The sequence below is a fragment of the Dreissena polymorpha genome, chromosome 3, assembly GCF_020536995.1.
Source record: "Dreissena polymorpha isolate Duluth1 chromosome 3, UMN_Dpol_1.0, whole genome shotgun sequence".
NCBI lineage: Eukaryota > Metazoa > Mollusca > Bivalvia > Myida > Dreissenidae > Dreissena > Dreissena polymorpha.
Window position 1 is genome coordinate 46,563,038 of NC_068357.1, and position 19,458 is coordinate 46,582,495.

At 35.9% G+C, this 19,458-nt stretch overlaps 1 protein-coding gene across 2 annotated transcripts in view; it reads right to left on the reverse strand.

Moving 5' to 3' along the window:
* Window positions 1-5,013: 5,013 nt before the first annotated feature.
* LOC127874003 (trichohyalin-like) overlaps window positions 5,014-19,458 on the reverse strand; it is a 52,377-nt gene continuing 37,932 nt past the window's right edge. For both annotated transcript variants that reach the window (XM_052418110.1, XM_052418109.1), the window contains exons 11-14: window positions 16,945-17,095; window positions 13,162-13,291; window positions 11,993-12,178; window positions 5,014-8,511 (exon numbers count right to left, since the gene is read on the reverse strand). In XM_052418110.1, coding sequence (XP_052274070.1) covers window positions 8,284-8,511; window positions 11,993-12,178; window positions 13,162-13,291; window positions 16,945-17,095 — 695 coding nt within the window. In that variant the 3' untranslated portion in view covers window positions 5,014-8,283. The remainder of the gene's footprint in view (window positions 8,512-11,992; window positions 12,179-13,161; window positions 13,292-16,944; window positions 17,096-19,458) is intronic.

Here is a 19,458-nt window from a genome sequence, read left to right on the forward strand (position 1 = left end):
TGTAATATATGTACCATATCATGTAAGTTATCTTAATTTGCTCATTATAGATATATTGACGATCTATTTGTGTTAATTCATGCCAGAAAATATTTTATGTTGCTAATTTTACCAATAAATCAGCGCCCGGAATCCCGGCGGTAAAATTTCTATGGTAAATCGTGAGGGTCAATAGCTGGGAGTTGGATTATTGCAACTAATGCGCACATGCATTAAGCCCCGTTTTCCCAGAGCGAAGTTCGAGTTTCTTAATATATAGGGAGGTGTTCATTTCTATCCAATACGTCATATTAGGCACGTGAGGACAACAAATGTTCATAATACAATAAACAAAAAAAGAAGGAAAAGCAAAATGCCCCCTAACTCACACACGGGGATTATGGAACCGGATGTAATAAAATGGACGTCCGACCATAACCAACCATGGAGATATATGTAAATGATCATAACGAGGAAACTGTTTTGACGTTCAGTGTAATGCTTCTGTTCTGACCTCAGACAGTTCCGAATATGACCATGACTTTGACAATTAAATAAGTTTAAGAACAGAGTGGTAAAAATAATGTGGCGTAACAATTGTGTCAATAGATTAATTGTGTCTTGTTCTGAGAAAATTGGCCTTAATGCATGTGCGTAAAGTGTCGTCCCAGATTAGCCAGTGCAGTCCGCACAGGCTAATCAGGGACGAAACTTTCCGCTTTAATGTCATTTAAATGAAGTCTCTTCTTAGCAAAAATCCAATTTAGGCGGAAAGTGTCGTCCCTGATTAGCCTATGTGGACTGCACAGGCTAATCTGGGACGACACTTTACGCACATGCATTATGCACAGTCTCCTCAGAACGCGACTCAATTAATAAGACGAACGCACAAATAACAAAATAAGAAAATACATAACATGTTTGCTTATAGGAGTGTTTCTCGTTGATGAAATGTACTGAAATAGTTCGCTGAAGCGTTATCTGATCTCAAATAAGGACGCAATGTGTATCTGTGTGAAGCTTGTAAGGTCGGTTTCGCGTTTCCTATGAATACAACATTATTATTAAAACTCTGCAGACGGACTATCCATCAGATTGCATTATTCCACTGCGTTGTGGTGTTGCGTTCTAGTTGTTCTCTCAATTCACTACATGTATTAAGTATATCAGGTTGTGATTCGCGTTGTATGTTGTTTTTATCGTGAACTTTGTTACTTTATTATGGGGATTAATACCCGGTAACTACCGAGTGGTTCTCTGATTTAGATAACTGGCCCACAACTTAACTTATTTCCTTGCTTTGTATTTGTGAGCGTTAGCTTACAAATAATGTAGAGGCAATTTTGCAAATCAGTCTGCGTTAAGTACGCTACGAACAGTAACCCGTGACTGCCTGTGTGGATAACTACAGTAAAATTAAGCAGACGACGAATGGCTTTAACCACCGCATCTGCCTGTTTAAAGTTCCCACTGGTACACTACATAGTGTGTATGTATGGCCAGTCTAGTGTTCATAATTGAAATCTGTACATATTGGCTGCTTTCAGGGAAAACGGGGTTTAATGCGTGTCAAATAAGATTAGCCTGTGCACACTGATGAGCTGTATCAATGATTTGAAAAAAAAACAACACACATCTCGACCTGTGCTTTAAGACACACTCTTTATAAATTTCAATGGGTTGTGGTCATTTCAAACTTGCGATATAAAATGCTATAACATACTTTTGAAAACTGAGTTGCGTCTAAGATTATACAACCGCGAACAAATTCAGTGCCTTCAGCGCTTTGATTTATTATAATAACCAGAGAAGCCTATAATTCATATCGGTGTAATGATGTTGTACAACATTTAAATGAAATATTCTTAAGTATTGTTCATTTATAGAAAATGAACTCTTTTGGAAGCGACATCAGTCAATGGTCTACATTTCGTCTCATGTCGCTTTTTGACGCCCGTACACAAATTGTAGGCAATTAAAATTGACTTTCTACAGATCTGTTCCTTTGTCTTAATGTAAACGCTCTTTGTTTACCCATGGGTGGATGTCGCTGGAACTTAGAAAAGAGGTCATTAGTTTGAAGGTAAAAAATCGCTCATTTGTTGGTTTCCATTGAACGGACGCAGCTAATTTATATGGACCGTGCTATGTGAAAAAGAGGTTTAATGCATGTGCATAGAACGTCGTTCCAGATTAGCCTGTGCACAGACTTATCAGGAATGATACTTTCGGTCTAAACTGGATTTTTACTGAGAAGAGACTTTTAGAAAACGAAAAATGCCATAAAAGCGCAAAATGTCGTCCCTGATTAGCCTGTGCGGACTACACAGGCTAACATGGGACGACACTTTACGCACATTCATTAAACCCATTTTTCACAGAGCACGGATCATATGCATTCCTGATGTCGATCAAACTTTCACTTGAATCTGATGGACACTGGAGGACTGTTTGCGCCTTTATATTATTAACACAATACAACATAAACAATCAAAGCGCTGATAGCACTGAAGTTGTTCGCTATTGCATAATTTAAGACGCAACTCATTTTTCAAAATTAATCGCAAGCTTGAAATGAACACATGCCATTCAGATTTATAAAGAGAGTGTCATAACGCACATGTCGAGATTCGTGTGCACTTTTTATCATCCTATTTATTTCAAAGAGATAACTTAGACAAAATAACAACAACACGGCCCTTTTTGGACGTTCTGAAAGCATATAAAGTATGATGAAAATAGTAATGAGAACTGGATATAAAGACAATTTGCAATCACCATCATATTAAATGAATATTGAATATTGAATACCTATCTGACTAAGAATATAATTTCATGATGAAAATTCCCTGTACAAAACTTTTTATTTTTGACACCATATACAAATTCAAAATATACAATAAGATAATTTTACTCACGAATTAGGTAGTCATGAAAACAGCCCTGTTGAACCGTACTTTGTTGTTTATGCATTATTTGTTACCCTAGCAGTTCACACGGTGTCAACAACTCTGACCTAAACATAGGTATAGAGCACTAATGCGCTTTTTCGGCGTAGCTGTTTTACCAACCTTTTCAACTTAAATGACTTTTATATAACGCCAGCAGACACGCATGATTTTTTTCGAATATTTCATAGGCTGATTCGAGATAAAACCTCTGAACTTTGGCTATATCACCGTGTCTGTGCTCAGCGCAAAGGATGTAGCACTGTTCAGTGTAAGGAATTCCGGACTTCTCTCGAAATGTTTAAACGACACAAATTGCAGCCCAGCTACAATTACGCGTTAAAATCCATCTCGCAGAATTTTAGAGTTAGTACTCGTTCACTAAATCGTCCGGGGAATATATAATTGACAATCGATAAACACAGTTTTGCTTTCAAGATGAGAAAACAAACATTACCGAAATAGTTTAGTGTCACGATAAGAGGAAAATCATTTAATTATCCAACCACAATGTTTGCCGTACTCGGTCAGAACGTCTGGAAATCGTTCTTGAACGCCTGGATAGGCTAACCTTATTTACAAGTTTGCTATTTTGAATTAAATTTTGTATGGAAAAGCGAGATATCGCCTATAAAAGGGCGACGGTCGCGTTCATTGAGGGCGACGGTCGCGTTCGCAAAGCGCGACAGTCGTTTTTAAAGAGCTAGATAGCGCATATAAAAGGGCGATATTATTACAGCGATATTTAAACAGTACAAATAGCGCGTGTTGCCGCGACTGTCGCGCAAAATATCAAGTATCGCTTCGTGCGTCGTGTGTCGCGGTCTGAAAATACACCGCGATACACGAGATTCGGATAATATGTGCGATATTTGAATAATAAAATATCGTGCGTCACCGCGACTGTCGCGCAAAATATCGTGCGTCGCTTCGTGCTTCGTGCGTCGCCCTTTGAACGCGAGACACGACACACGAAGCGATACGCGATATTTTGCGCGACAGTCGCGGCGACGCACGATATTTATGCGCGACAGTCTCGCCGACGCACGATATTTCGCGCGACAGTCGCGGCGACGCACGATATTTTGCGCGACAGTCGCGGCGACGCACGATATATATTAACACGATATATCGCCTTTTGGGCTACCTACACAAAGGCGATATATGGTGTTAAATATATCGTGCGTCGCCGCGACTTTCGCGCAAAATATTGTGCGTTGTCGCGACTGTCGCGCAATATACCGTGTATCGCTTCCTGTGCCGCCATTGACGAAAGAAGGGCGAGATTATAGATGGCACTATCCGGATTCCGTATATTTGGCTGGAAAGTTAGCGTCATTTAAAAAAATAAACAAAGGTAATACAAGGTATAAATAGGCGACAAATAGCTGTCTCGGCATGGACGTCACCATATTGAATATCGCGTGATTAGCTCCTCTGAAATTGCAATCATATAGATCAATACTCATCCGTTTCGATATGCACATATCAGGAATATTCATGTCTGGTTAATACTCTTATTATGTTGATGTATGTTTCGTAATTTATATCCTGATTGTGGTGATAATCATATATTTTTAGACGATAAAATCTTCAAGACAATGAAGATGAAGACATTGGCGGTGACGGTAGTATTGTGGAATTGAAGTGTGGTGCATCAAGACACAATTCAGTAATTGTGTGTTTGATGTTTTGGTCTTTGAATCTTTCAATAATAACTCATACAAATTGAAAGCTAAACTGTTGGTGCAGCCTTGTTTAATAAATGAGTGTTCAATCAATTAATGTGCTTATTTTACCGGTATTTGTTTTCTTTTTTTGCGTTTTTGAACATTGTTTAAAGTGTACACTGTACGTTTGTATGGGAAGTGCTTACTACTTTTGTAAACGGAGCCTAATTATGTCAAGAGCGAGTAGAAAATAAGATACTTACACAGCTTTTGTTTAAAGTACAAGCACAGATCTGTCAATAACAATCTTTATTGACAGATCTTTGTTTAAATGAAAATGTAACTTTACACGCCATCCAATAAATGACGTCACATAACACCTTGTATGTGCAAACTATACACAATAAAACACAGTATAATGTATAAGATTTTTATTTAATATACAAAGGAAAAAGCAAAGTAAAAAATAAAACTGCGCAGATACATTGCGACATATTCACACATCGACTGTGAATAAATGGGGCGTGGAAACACTAGAGCCAAGATGGCACCTGGTGAATCACCTGCGTTTAAGCCTTTCCCACTCAGAAACAAAGTGAAAATGTGCAAACATCATAAAACCAGAACAGCCTGCGAGTAACTTGCAGTCTGTTCAAGTTTTATGCTGTTTGCTGCTTATCAGTATCTAAGGGTTGGAAATGAAACCTTTTAAACTTGAATCTAGTAAGAAAAGGTTTTGAATTAAATTTAACTTTCTAAGGGACTACAAATGCATCAAAATACGTATCTGAGTGGTAAAGGGTTAAGCAGCATATGAGCTGCGCTTTGGGATAACCGGGTTAATCCATTTATGCCTAGCGTCCTGAAAAAAGGACATTGCAAACAGCGTAGACCCAAATGAGACGCTGCATTTAATTTTGGAAATAACTTGATCCAATTTAGAAGGATGGGAAAGTCCACTAGGCATAAATGGGTAAAATGCTGGTGCATACTGTGTTGTCCAAGATTGTCCCAGTCCGACCAGGCCAATTAGGGACGGCAATTTTCGGATTATGGTTTTAATGAGGTCTCTACTCAACAAAAAACAGTCAAGGCAGAAAGTGTTGTCCCTCATTAGCCTGTGCGGGCTGCACAGCCTTATCTGGGACGACACTTCACGCAGATGCATTTAGCCCAGTTTATCCAGAACGAGTATCAAACAGTACTTATTTGAAAGATTTATGCTGTCATCTCTTTACATCCTTTTCCCACAAATTTGTTAGAAGTTCATGACATATTATCAAGCAGAAAATGCTTTGGATAAAGGGAAAGGTATTTTATGATCAAATTTTACCCCAGGGCCGTCATGTGAAAAATATCGGAAGATGTCCACTGGAAAAAACATCTCAATGCCATCATGTGAAGTTTCAGAGAAGAGTTGTGAATATTTTACTATAACAAGAGCACCGCATAACGGGTGCCAAAGCTCGGCTGCGGGTGCAGTTTTGAATAAATGAAAGCTTGTCAGAATTTTTTTTTTTAACAGGTCACAGTAACCTTGACCTTTGACCTAGTGACCCAAAAATGGGTGTGGCGTGTAGAACTCATCAAGGTGCATCTACATATAAAGTTTTAAAGTTGTGTGTGGGAGCACTTTGATTTTAGAGCAAAATGTCATGGTTTTAGCACGACGCGGACGGCAGACGACACGACGAGCTGGCTATGACAATATCTCGGGTTTTCTTCGAAAACAGCCCAGCTCAAAACTACTACCTGCACAAAAAAAACAAATAAGACGATAAATATACAGTAAACATCTTACAATACAGCACGGAGCGTATATCTCATCTAGAGTCTGTGAATACAGCAAACATATATCAAATGATAAATATTTGTCAGAAAAGAAATCCTGCCAGCAGGCTAACAACAATTTCACCAGAAAACAATAAATGCCACAGCATTTGTATAACATTACATAGGATTTCTATTAGTTTTGAACAAGTTATATAGATTTCATAAATGAATACATTGTAAAGCAACATGGGTGAGCCATGCTCTGGGACAACGGGGCTTAATGCATGTTTGTAAAGTGTAGCCCCAGATTATCCAGTGCAGTCCAAACATACTAATTAGGGACAACATTTTCAGCTTAAACTGGATTTTTGTTGAGAAGGGACTTCCTTTAAACGAAAAAATACAATAAAAACGTGCAGTTGTATCCCTGATTAGCCTTTGCAAACCCACATGATAACCTGCGACAACACTTTACGCACATGTATTAACCCATTTATGCCTAGCGTCGAGAAAAAAGGCCTTGGCAAACAGTGTAGACCCAGATGAGACGCTGCATGATGCGGCATCTCATCTGGGTCTGCGCTGTTTGCTTTCTGTAAGAAATATTCTAGATATAGAAATAAATACACTAGACATCCCTAATTTTGGAAGTTATTTTGAAAACAGCTTAATTGTTGTACAACAGGCAATTCATGGGAGACTTTGAAGAGTGTAATATCAGCCTATAGAAAATCAGATAGCTTAGCATTATCACTGAAAAAATTACTGTTAGTAGACAAATATTAATTATATATATATATATCATATAAATCTATCTTTCACCATTTACTGTAAAAATCCCTACTTATTCATATATAAAATATAAAGGAAAACAAAGAAAAAAGATAGTAAATGCAAACAATACAAATCTTATTACATCAACATAACACTTGCTATATCTTTCCAATTTTGAAAATGTTAATAAATGCATAACAATAATAATAATTTAATAACATCAACACACCACAAATTTTGATTTACAATTATTGATATAACTCAACAGTCTCAATCTGAAGAATTCAAAGAAAAACACTAAAACAATGTGCATCTTCAAATATTAACAAATCCTGGTACATTATTATTTCAAACATACATGTAATAAAGAAATATATAATTTGGTTTCTTTAAATAAAAACAAGAGGGCCAACAGTCTATACGAATCAGGTTACCACTTTGGTAATGCCAGTTGTGACCCCAGTGGAATGATTTTAACAAAATTTGTAGATGACAACTGTACTTTGCTACAACACCCTGATTATAGCAGTTTCAATCAAGACAATGTTATTTACCACAGTTGCATGATCTTAACAAACTTTGTAAAGGACCACTTAACAATGTCACAAATCAAATATTAAAACTCTTGCTTTGGAGAAGAAGTTATTTACTATACAAGTCTATACAAATATGCTGTATTTAAAATATATGTTGAGCTCAAGTGACCTGCACAAATGTACCAAAAACAATTGAACAACTTTGATAGTGGGCCACTCAAGGATCATATCTGTGACGTTTCATTGAGTCTTACGAATCTCTTACAATATGGTCTCCACACAAGAAGAATGTTACACATGGGCCATGATGCAAACGCAAACGCTTTTGAAAAAATTCAAACTGCTATTTATTGATTGTCTAGTGTTGTGACATAAAAATGTATTTAAAAAATATTAATTTTAGCAGTTACCGGTACTATGAATATAAAAGAAAAAAAATCAAAACCAATACAAATTTTGACTTGAATATCATACTTTAATATTCAGTGTTTTTGAGAGAAAATACAATTATGATACTCTATATCTGTGAAGGTATATAAATATCTATACAAAATAATTTTGATTGATTTCCCTTTTTATAGTGTATAATACTGTTGAACACTATTAACTCTTGCGAGTGGGGGTCTTGGTTCGTGATTTAACCACGGTTGTACTGGTTGAGGTAGTTGTCACCACCTGACGACCTCGATTAAGGATCATCTTGGTGGGGTCAATCCTCTGGGGTCCCTTGGCCTTGACCTTTGGGTCCGAGGGCGCGTTGGGGTCATCATCGTCGTCAGGGATAGGTCCTCTCTCTGCCAAGTCAAACACCTCCTCTACCATAGCAACTGACTGAAAGAGCGAAAAAGCAGATTTAATAAAAAAAAGTGTAAGTATTTATACTATTTTAAATAGTGTAAAATCATATTTATTCATGGGATTTTAATTTTTCACTGATTTCTTGGGTTGGCTTAGATGCAAATTTAACACAAAGACTCAAGAAAAATGACCAATACAAATTCTTCTCTTTTTTTTCCATAATCAAAAATCCACAAAAAGTCAGTTTTTAAAAAACCAGTAAATTTCATGCAAACAAATATAAATGAATTTTCAGTAGATGGCAGAGGGGTTGTTGAAAATTCACTAGGACTTGGGGAATCAATCTCATTTCTTTCTCTTTTTACATTCACCATTATACAAACATGGTACATTGGAACATTTTCCTGCACATACAATACAAATACCAATGTTATTAAATTTTAAGTTTGTACTTGTAGGTAATTTATACCATTACAATAAAAGTTTGTGGCAAGAAAAAATAACATATATTTCAGAGAACATGTAAGTGGTAAAATGAAATGAAATATTGTCAAGGCACATTATAAATGTGTCTAGAATTATTTTATTGAATTTATTTCAAATAAATTTAATTGTATTCTTAAATATAATTTGTAATAATTTAAAGTCTGTTTGATAGGTAACATGTTTTGTTTTGTTAATATTATATTTAATTTTTGGAAATAAGTAAAAATCCTTTTGTGTTGAGTTAACACATAATCCAAGTAAGCATAACTATATAAAGTTTTAAAATATGTCGAACATTTAACTGAGGAACATAATGGTTGTAATGAATTTGCCAATATTTTTCAACAGATATTTTATGTATTTTTAAAACAAAAAGTTATAACTAGACATTGTATCAGCAAAAAAAAATCAATAGGTGCAATTTATCAATATACATTTAAGTTTTACATGCATACAAAACAAAAACCAACCAGCAGATTTTCACAAAAAAACATATATATGTGCAGTGGAAACAATTATGTACTACAGAATCATATCATCGACATATTTGTTTTGTATAATTAAAATAATCATCATGTCAATACTACACCAATACTATTTTATTACAATTATTATTCACACCAGTTTGAAACAGTATGGCTTAAATCTCAATAGCATAGTTTTTTATATACAGATTCAAAGACAATTGATTATTTAAATTTTCTAATAACATATAAATTATACTGCCTCAACACCTGATCACACATGTTTAAGGTACACATATTAAAACAATAATGCTGAGCAGACTTGTTAAACTGCAAAATTCAACCAAATTCAACATTCAACACAAATGCACTCAGTGCCAAACCACATCTACTGAAAGTAATGCATCATCATTTTCTCCTACACTTCTTCCTCCCTCTCTAAGTCCAATAATCATGGTAAATATGGAAGTTTTAGTTTAAAACTATTTATTTTAGCTTGATAGCTTCCAAAGCCTTGGGCTTATTGATAAGCTCTTAAGTCCATGTCCTGGTAGAACCAGTACTTGGGGGTCTACGGGACGATCTTAAGAGCACTCGCTTCCTCTTAACAAATATCTGATAACGGTTTTAAATAATTCAGACAATTACTCTGTCTGAAGATAAAAATAAGCAAGATGTGAGCACAGACAACACTGTTATAGCAAATTAATAGCCAGACAACATTCATCAAACCAGTCCACATAATACTGACTGAGATGAAATTTTATGGGACACAGTCTGTGGTTCTAAAGCAAATAGCTTAGAACCAGTCCAGAACTGAGCCTGCTTCTTGAAACATTTCAGATGTCACTGCCTCTGTCTAAAAACAGCATACAGCAAAATACAAGTTAATAAAGCCATTCATTATTTATCACTTAATAATAACAAAACCTCCGCATAGCGGTTGCCAACGCTCGGCCTTGGGTGCAGTTTTGGACAAAGGAATAAATGAAAGTAAATTAATTACCGTGGGTCACATTGACAATGACCTTTGACCTAGTGACCTAAAAATGGGTGTGGAGTGTAGAAGTTATCAAGGTGCATCTACATAGGAAGTTTCAAAGTTGTTGGTGGAAGCACTTTGATTTTAGAGCCTATGTTAAAGTTTTATATTAGAGGTCACAGTGACCTTGACCTTTGACCTAGTGACCCAAAAATGATTGTGGTGTGTAGAACTGATCAAGGTGCATCTACATATGAAGTTTCAAAGTTGTAGGTGGAAGCACTTTGATTTTAGAGCCAATGTTAAAGTTTTATATTTGAGGTAACATTGACCTTGACCTTTGACCTAGTGACCCAAAAATGGGTGTGGCATGTAGAACTCATGAAGGTGCATCTACATATGAAGTTTCAAAGTTTTAGGTGGAAGCACATTGATTTTAGAGCCTATGATAAAGTTTTATATTAGAGGTCAGAGTGACCTTGACCTTTGACCTAGTGACCCAAAAATGATTGTGGCGTGTAGAACTGATCAAGGTGCATCTACATATGAAGTTTCAAAGTTGTAGTTGGAAGCACGTTGATTTTAGAGCCTATGTTAAAATTTTATATTTGAGGTAACATTGACCTTGACCTTTGACCTAGTGACCCAAAAATGGGTGTGGCATGTAGAACTCATGAAGGTGCATCTACATATGAAGTTTCAAAGTTTTAGGTGGAAGCACATTGATTTTAGAGCCTATGATAAAGTTTTATATTAGAGGTCACAGTGACCTTGACCTTTGACCTAGTGACCCATGAATGGGTGTGGCATGTAGAACTCATCAAGGTGCATCTACATATGAAGTTTCAAAGTTGTAGGTGGAAGCACTTTGGTTTTAGAGCCAATGTTAAGGTTTTAGCCGACGACGACAGACGAGCTGGCTATGACAAGACCTCGGGTTTTCTTCAAAAACAGACGAGCTAAAAATTACAATTAAGCAAGCAAATAATTGAGTGAAATGTAACATTATAATACTGAAACCAGAATATGATAGAGTAATTCCATTCAGTCCATCTAAAAAAAATATGTTAAATACTAAATACTTTCCACACAAAACGATAGATGAATTTCACATATATTTTTTCTAATTGAGCATTATAAGCAACAAATATTTGCTTAGTTAGAAATAAATGCTTCAAACAAAATATTCAAAAAGGGGGGATTTAGGGAAAGGGAAGAGAGGTAAAGGGTTTTGTAACAAAAACTACGTTACCATTCCTAGAAATTAACACATAACTGGTTGTTGAAGGGGAAGAAAAAATGCTCCAAGGCAGTTTATGCACCAAGGATTTTTTTAGGGTTCAAATTCATCAACCACTTCTGAGACTTAAAGAAAAGAGCACACTGTTGTAACTGAACAATAATGTACCCAGTAATTTGAGGTGTAAAATGTCAAGTTACAATAAACAATACAGAATATTTAGAACATTTCAGTTTCATGAGTATTTTTTATTTTCAGACTGAAGTCTAAGACTTGGTTGGTGAATATAGTTCCAGGTCTGAAGATTTCCATTGGAAACAAAAATACAAATCTTTCACTTACGAAAACATAGAACGTTGCTGCTCCAGCAGATACATCACGGACCTCGTCAAGCTCGTGTTTGTCAAGCAGCTCTTTCGCTCGCCTCGCGCTCTCCATCGATATCTTGCTTGCATCGCACTCCAGGCAGCGACGTTTTAGACCTTCTTTGCCCGTTTTACCCACGAGCGCTTGCACGGTCTTCCAGTCCTATTTGTATGGAGGGTGCCACTATTTACTATTTGAGTCACATTTTGGAAAAACTGGGTTAACCCTTTGCATGCTGGGAAATTTGTCGTCTGCTAAAATGTCATCTGCTGAATTTCTAAAATTAGCATTTTCTTCGATTTTTTTTCAAAGAATACTATCAGAATAGCAAACAGTTTGGATCCAGATGAGTCGACACGTTCTGTGGCGTCTCATCTGGATCCAAACTGTTTGCAAAGGCCCAAATTGGGTTCCCGCACTGAAAGAGTTAATGCATGTGCGTAAAGTGTTGTCACAGATTAGCCTGTGAAGTCCTCTCAGTTTTTCATAAAAAAGAAACTGCTTTTAAACGAAAAAAATCCACAAATGTGGAAATAAACGTCCCTTCATGATAAGCCAGTGCAGACTGCCCAGGAATTTTTGGAGGATTTTTTCAGCATATTCATCAAGCCCAGTTTTCCCAAAAAATGTCTCATTTGTTACCAAATAAGCCACACATCTATGAAATAAAATATTTATGAGAAGGTAAGTGCCCCCAAGAATACTAATTTATAACTGGTTTTGAAGTTAATTGTAAATTTTTGCTGAAAAAAGATCATTTTTCAATTATAGTGCAATAATTTCATAGAAACAAACATAATAACAAACAAAATCAAAATGCCAGGTTTCAATCAGGAATTTCTGCAGAAGAAAAGGATGGAGTTTAAATATAAAATGAATACTTTTTCATTGTTACTTTGCACAGTAAGGTTAATGGGACACTAAGCAGTATTTGCTTGAACATTTATCTTTCCTAATAAATTAGAAAATGAACAATGAAGAATACAAAAGAATTACAATCAAACAGTTTTCAAGGTATTTGAAACATTAAAAATACCTTGGGAATATTTTCATTAAGCCTAAATACATGTATTAATAATGAGAAATATTTGCTATTCTCTTGTGTCCTTTTATTTTTGCCCCAGTATAAGGAACGTAGGCTATACCTTAGTTTCCTTTTCTTTGTGCCCCAGTATAAGGAAGCAGGCTGTCATGACAGTGTGCACCACAGGCGGAGGGTTCTGGTAGCTACGTATCTCGGCAACGGTCGACTGTTTCAGCTCCAGAATCTCCGATCTACAGGGAATTTTGAATGTATGAGAAAACAATGCTCAATTCATATGCCTAAAGTGCGGTCTCAGTAAAGCCTGTGCAGTCTGCACAGGCTAATACAGGATGACATTTTCCGCTTTTATGGTGTTTTTCGTTGAAATGGAGTCTTTTCTTAACAAAAATGTTTTCCCTGAATAGCTTATGCTTATCTAAGACAAAACCTTATGTGCATGCATTAAGTCAGTTTCTAAGATCAAAACTCATATTTCAAAAATATATCAAATGGACTTTTCATCAATTTTTAAACAGTGTTCTTTAAACTGTATAAGATATGCGTCATATAATGTTATTCTTTATTTCATTCAGTATCTTGGAAATATGTAGCCACTTAATACCAAGAGGATTTTTTCACTTTGGAAAAACAATTTTATTAGTTTTTAAATGGGATGATTAACAATCATTATTTTGTTGTGTCTGAAATGCAAGATAAAACTGTATTATACTGACATTATACAGACATTATGCAGACAGTACTGGTCATGTACGTAATTCCGGCCACTTTTGGGACTATTTAAGAAAAATCTTTAGTGTTAGGCAACTGGTTGAAACTAAACTTCACATATATAATCCTGGGTTCAAAACTCACCTAGCATGAAAATTTTAATAGAATTAGATCGGTGAATGTTACTTAATGAACAGAAAATGATGACATGTAAACTATCCATTTTCGTAGGTTAAATGTACCTTAAAAATCGACCACTTTTCGGTTTGATCTGCAGATAAAATTACAAAGCAATATCTTTTGACAAATGTCCTCAATTTCAGAGTATTAATCAATGTTTATACTATTAATATTTTTGACTTGAAATTTAAAATAAATGCGAAATTATTATACCATTTACTCCCCCTACCTCTTTTAATAAATATGAACAATGGGGAAACTGCTATTTCATTAAAAAATATTTGTTTTTAATGTGTTTAATAAATTTTTTCAAACATAGCTAAAAAAGTAAACACATTTTGTTTGAAAAGTTGACTTCAGTGTTGATTATTAGTAAACGCTTATATATAATATTTAAACATGTAATCTAGCAATATTCTTATAAAGGGAGGTAATTCATATATTAAAAATTTATATTTAGGTTCTGATTTGTATGTTTTGAATATAAGTTTTTGTACAATAAATTGGTAAAACTTTGATTAAAGTTTATTAGATAAAATAAAAATAATTTTATCAAATATATTTGTTTCTTATATGATTATAATTGTTGCAACATATGATGACATCACTTTCCCCATGAGCCAAATATTTCCTGCTATATTTGTGACATTTTAACACAAAAGTTTACGGTGATATGGTTCTTACATTTGCAAAATATTGCGAGTGGGGATGGTTTTCATGTTGATTTTTCTAAATAAAAACAAAATATGTGCGTAAAGATCATGAAAATGATTTTACACAGGTGGCCGATTTTTTACGTACAGGCCGGAATTACGTACATGACCAGTATGCATTATTATACAGACATTATACAGACATTATGCATTATTATACAGACATTATGCATTATTATACAGACATAATGCATTATTATACAGACATTATGCATTATTATACAGACATTATGCATTATTATACAGACATTATGCATTATTATACAGACATAATGCATTATTATACAGACATTATACAGACATTATGCAGACATTATGCATTATTATACAGACATTATACAGACATTATGCATTATTATACAGACATTATGCATTATTATACAGACATAATGCATTATTATACATACATTATGCATTATTATACAGACATTATGCAGACATTATACAGACATAATGCATTATTATACAGACATTATGCATTATTATACAGACATTATGCAGACATTATACAGACATTATACATACATTATACAGACATTATGCATTATTATACAGACATTATGCAGACATTATACAGACATTATGCATTATTTGGTCCTAAATATGTGTGAGAACAAATCCAGAAAAACGAAAGATCTTCAAAGCAATAAACACGTGTAATGGATTGTTTGATTCCACTTGCTTATGCCATGTCGGCATTATAATAATCAATCCAAACATATGTTGGAAAACACTTTTTTCAGACATTGATATTGTCGAAAATAAGAGAAACGACTATGTTGGCAAAATTAATGTAGATTGTACAATGTCAATTCAACTGCATCCTATAAATGTAGCACCAATCCCACCTAAGCAGGTAATAATTATGACATAGGAACCCATTTTTACACTGATTTTTCAATAAAACAAAATTTGTACAATATTTGTTGTAGTTCTAAGCCAAAGAATTGGTTTGTAACTTAATACAAGAATGGTTTACAGAATACAGCTCTTTCCATAAAATGCCTGATTTCTCTATAAGAGATTTAACTCCAATGAATAGATTGAAGCATTGTTTTTGGAAACTGGACTTAATGCATGTGTGTAAATGAAATCACAAATTAGCCTGTGCTGAAAACACTTTTCTCACACATTGAATTTCGGCTTAGAGTCAAGAGATCACGGGCTAATTTTTCACGACACTTTTCGCACATGCTTTCCATTAGGACTGCTCCAATGGTAACATTTTTTTGTTTCATCTAATTCAGTTTGAGTGTATTTCAGTTTTTGTTTTCCTATAAAAGCATTAAAAGCCCATTAAAACTTAAAATCAACAAATATTTTGTACAATATTTAGAAAAATAAAGCCAACACATAAAAAATCAACAGCCAAAATTTCAATGTTAGATGTGGTCTGGTAACATAGATTTAACGCCATACAAAATGCTCGTTTTATTTTTTGTGTCAAAATATATTCCATGTGAATTTCCGGCTTTGATATTGGAACATTAACCCTTTCAGTGCCGGAACCGAATTTTGAAGGCCTGTGCAAACAGTTTGGATCCAGATGAGACGCCACAGAACGTGGCGTCTCATCAGGATCCAAACTGTTTGCTATTCTGATAGTATTCTTTGAAAAAAAATAGAAGAAAATGCTAATTTTTGAAATTTAGCAGACAACATTTTAGCAGACGACAAATTTCCCAGCATGCAAAGGGTTAACAAGCAAATGATAGATTGGCTTCGAGCAACTTCAGAAGCACGACGATGTTCTCAGGAATACGTTGTTCTTTTGTTTCTGCCCAAAGCCAGTCTCACGTTTGCTCATCAATGTTTTGATGTTGTGGCGGGAAATTAACATGGAATATATTGTAGCACAAAAAATAAAAACTAGCATTTTGTATCCTGTAAAATCTATGTTAACAGACCACATGTAGCGTTGAAAATTTGGCTATCGCTTTAAGGAAAACTGATTTTGTATGGGTTAAGTTTATTTTACGAAATATTTTCGACATTTGTATTGATTTTGAGTTTTTATGTTACTTTAACCCTTTGCATGCTGGGTAATTTGTCATCTGCTAAAATGTTGTCTGCTGAATTTCTAAAATTAGCATTTTCTTCGATTTTTTTTCAAAGAATACTATCAGAATAGCAAACAATTTGGATCCAGATAGACGCCACGTTTTGTGGCGTCTCATCTGGATCCAAACTGTTTGCAAAGGCCTTCAAAATTCGGTTCCAGCACTGTAAGGGTTAAACCAAGTTTTCCTAAAACGAAACTACTGTACATTACATGTAGGTACCTGATTCTCTGAATCTTGCGTAGACGTGTGAGGATGGTGTTCGCCTCGATGAGTTCCCTGGCCAGTTGGACCTCCAGTCCGTTCTTCTTGATCACATTGATGGCCTTTTCCAGTTCCTCGATCTCTCGTCTGGACACGGCCTTCCTCAGGTCTTGAATGAAAAATAACCATTTTAATTAGGAGGTCAACATGGCTTAGTCAATAAGGTATTTCTCTAGGGACCGAGAGGTCACGGATTCGATACCTACTGTGAATGAGATCTCCACCAAAGACATCGAATACCTTCCTCAGGTCTTTAAATAGAAATAACCATTTTAATTATGAGGTGAATATAGCCCAGTCGATAAAGTGTCTGTCTTGGTACCCGGAGGTCACGGATTCAGTACCTACTGTGAATGAGATCTCCCCCAAAAACATCAAATAATGGTACTTCATAGGAAACAGACTTGAGAGCGGTTCAATTACCCTCAGGCTTTGGATGCAGTGGAGTTTAAACAAATATAAGGTTTAAACTTTTTCAGGTCTTAATGAGCGTAGGATAAGGCATATGAGTTTTAAAAGGACTTATTGCAGATTGCACAAAAAAAGCACTGATCCCTTAGTACAAACAATGCTTTTATCCACCAAAGGTAGTTTCCTTTTAATAATAGGAATGATATGATATGAAAAATATGAGGCTCCCTCTGTGAAAACAGAGTTAAATGCCTGTGCGTTAAGTGTCTCAAAGATAAGCGTGTGCAGTCAGCAGAGGCTAATCAGGGACAACACTTACAGCCTACACTGGATTTTGGTTAAGAAGATTGTTCCCTTAGATAAAAAACTCAATAACAGCAGTAAGTGTCATCCCTGAACAGCAGTAAGTGTCATCCCTGAACAGCAGTAAGTGTCGTCCCTGATAACAGCAGTAAGTGTTTCCCTGAACAGCAGTAAGTGTCGTCCCTGACAACAGCAGTAAGTGTCGTCCCTGATAACAGCAGTAAGTGTCATCCCTGAACAGCAGTAAGTGTTGTCCCTGATAACAGCAGTAAGTGTCGTCCCTGATAACAGCAGTAAGTGTTGTCCCTGAACAGCAGTAAGTGTTGTCCCTGATAACAGCAGTAAGCGTTGTCCCTGATAACAGCAGTAAGTGTTGTCCCTGAACAGCAGTAAGTGTCATCCCTGATAACAGCAGTAAGTGTCATCCCTGATAACAGCAGTAAGTGTCGTCCCTGATAACAGCAGTAAGTGTCGTCCCTGATAACAGCAAAAGTGTCGTCCCTGATAACAGCAGTAAGTGTCGTCCCTGATAACAGCACTAAGTGTCATCCCTGAACAGCAGTAAGTGTTGTCCCTGATAACAGCAGTAAGTGTTGTCCCTGATAACAGCAGTAAGTGTCATCCCTGATAACAGCAGTAAGTGTTGTCCCTGAACAGCAGTAAGTGTCGTCCCTGATAACAGCAGTAAGTGTTGTCCCTGAACAGCAGTAAGTGTCGTCCCTGATAACAGCAGTAAGTGTCATCCCTGATAACAGCAGTAAGTGTCGTCCCTGATAACAGCAGTAAGTGTCGTCCCTGATAACAGCAGTTAGTGTCGTCCCTGATAACAGCAGTAAGTGTCGTCCCTGAACAGCAGTAAGTGTCGTCCCTGATAACAGCAGTAAGTGTTGTCCCTGAACAGCAGTAAGTGTCGTCCCTGATAACAGCAGTAAGTGTCATCCCTGATAACAGCAGTAAGTGTCGTCCCTGATAACAGCAGTAAGTGTCGTCCCTGATAACAGCAGTAAGTGTCATCCCTGATAACAGCAGTAAGTGTCGTCCCTGATAACAGCAGTAAGTGTCGTCCCTGATAACAGCAGTAAGTGTCGTCCCTGATAACAGCAGTAAGTGTCGTCCCTGATAACAGCAGAAAGTGTCGTCCCTGATAACAGCAGTAAGTGTTGTCCCTGATAACAGCAGTAAGTGTCGTCCCTGATAACAGTAGTAAGTGTTGTCCCTGAACAGCAGTAAGTGTCGTCCCTGATAACAGCAGTAAGTTTCGTCCCTGATAACAGCAGTAAGTGTTGTCCCTGAACAGCAGTAAGTGTCGTCCCTGATAACAGCAGTAAGTGTCATCCCTGATAACAGCAGTAAGTGTCGTCCCTGATAACAGCAGTAAGTGTCGTCCCTGAACAGCAGTTAGTGTTGTCCCTGATTAGCATGAGTAGACTGCACAGGTTAATCTCGATAACATTTTACGCACATGCATTAAACCCCGTTTCCCATTGGGCAGGTTTTTTCTAATCTAAGCTTAAAAAACTTACAATTTCACAATTGCATGAAAAATATCTCAACTTTTACCATGTTCAGGTACTGTCTTTGAGCACTTAAAATCTCTAGACTACAACTGCCCCTAAGGATGTAATTATCTCTATTCACTTAAAATCTCTAGATCATTACCGCCCATAAGGAACTAATTATCTCTATTCACTTATAATCTTTAGACCATAACACCCCTAAGAGACTAATTATCTCTATTCACTAACAATCTCTAGAGCT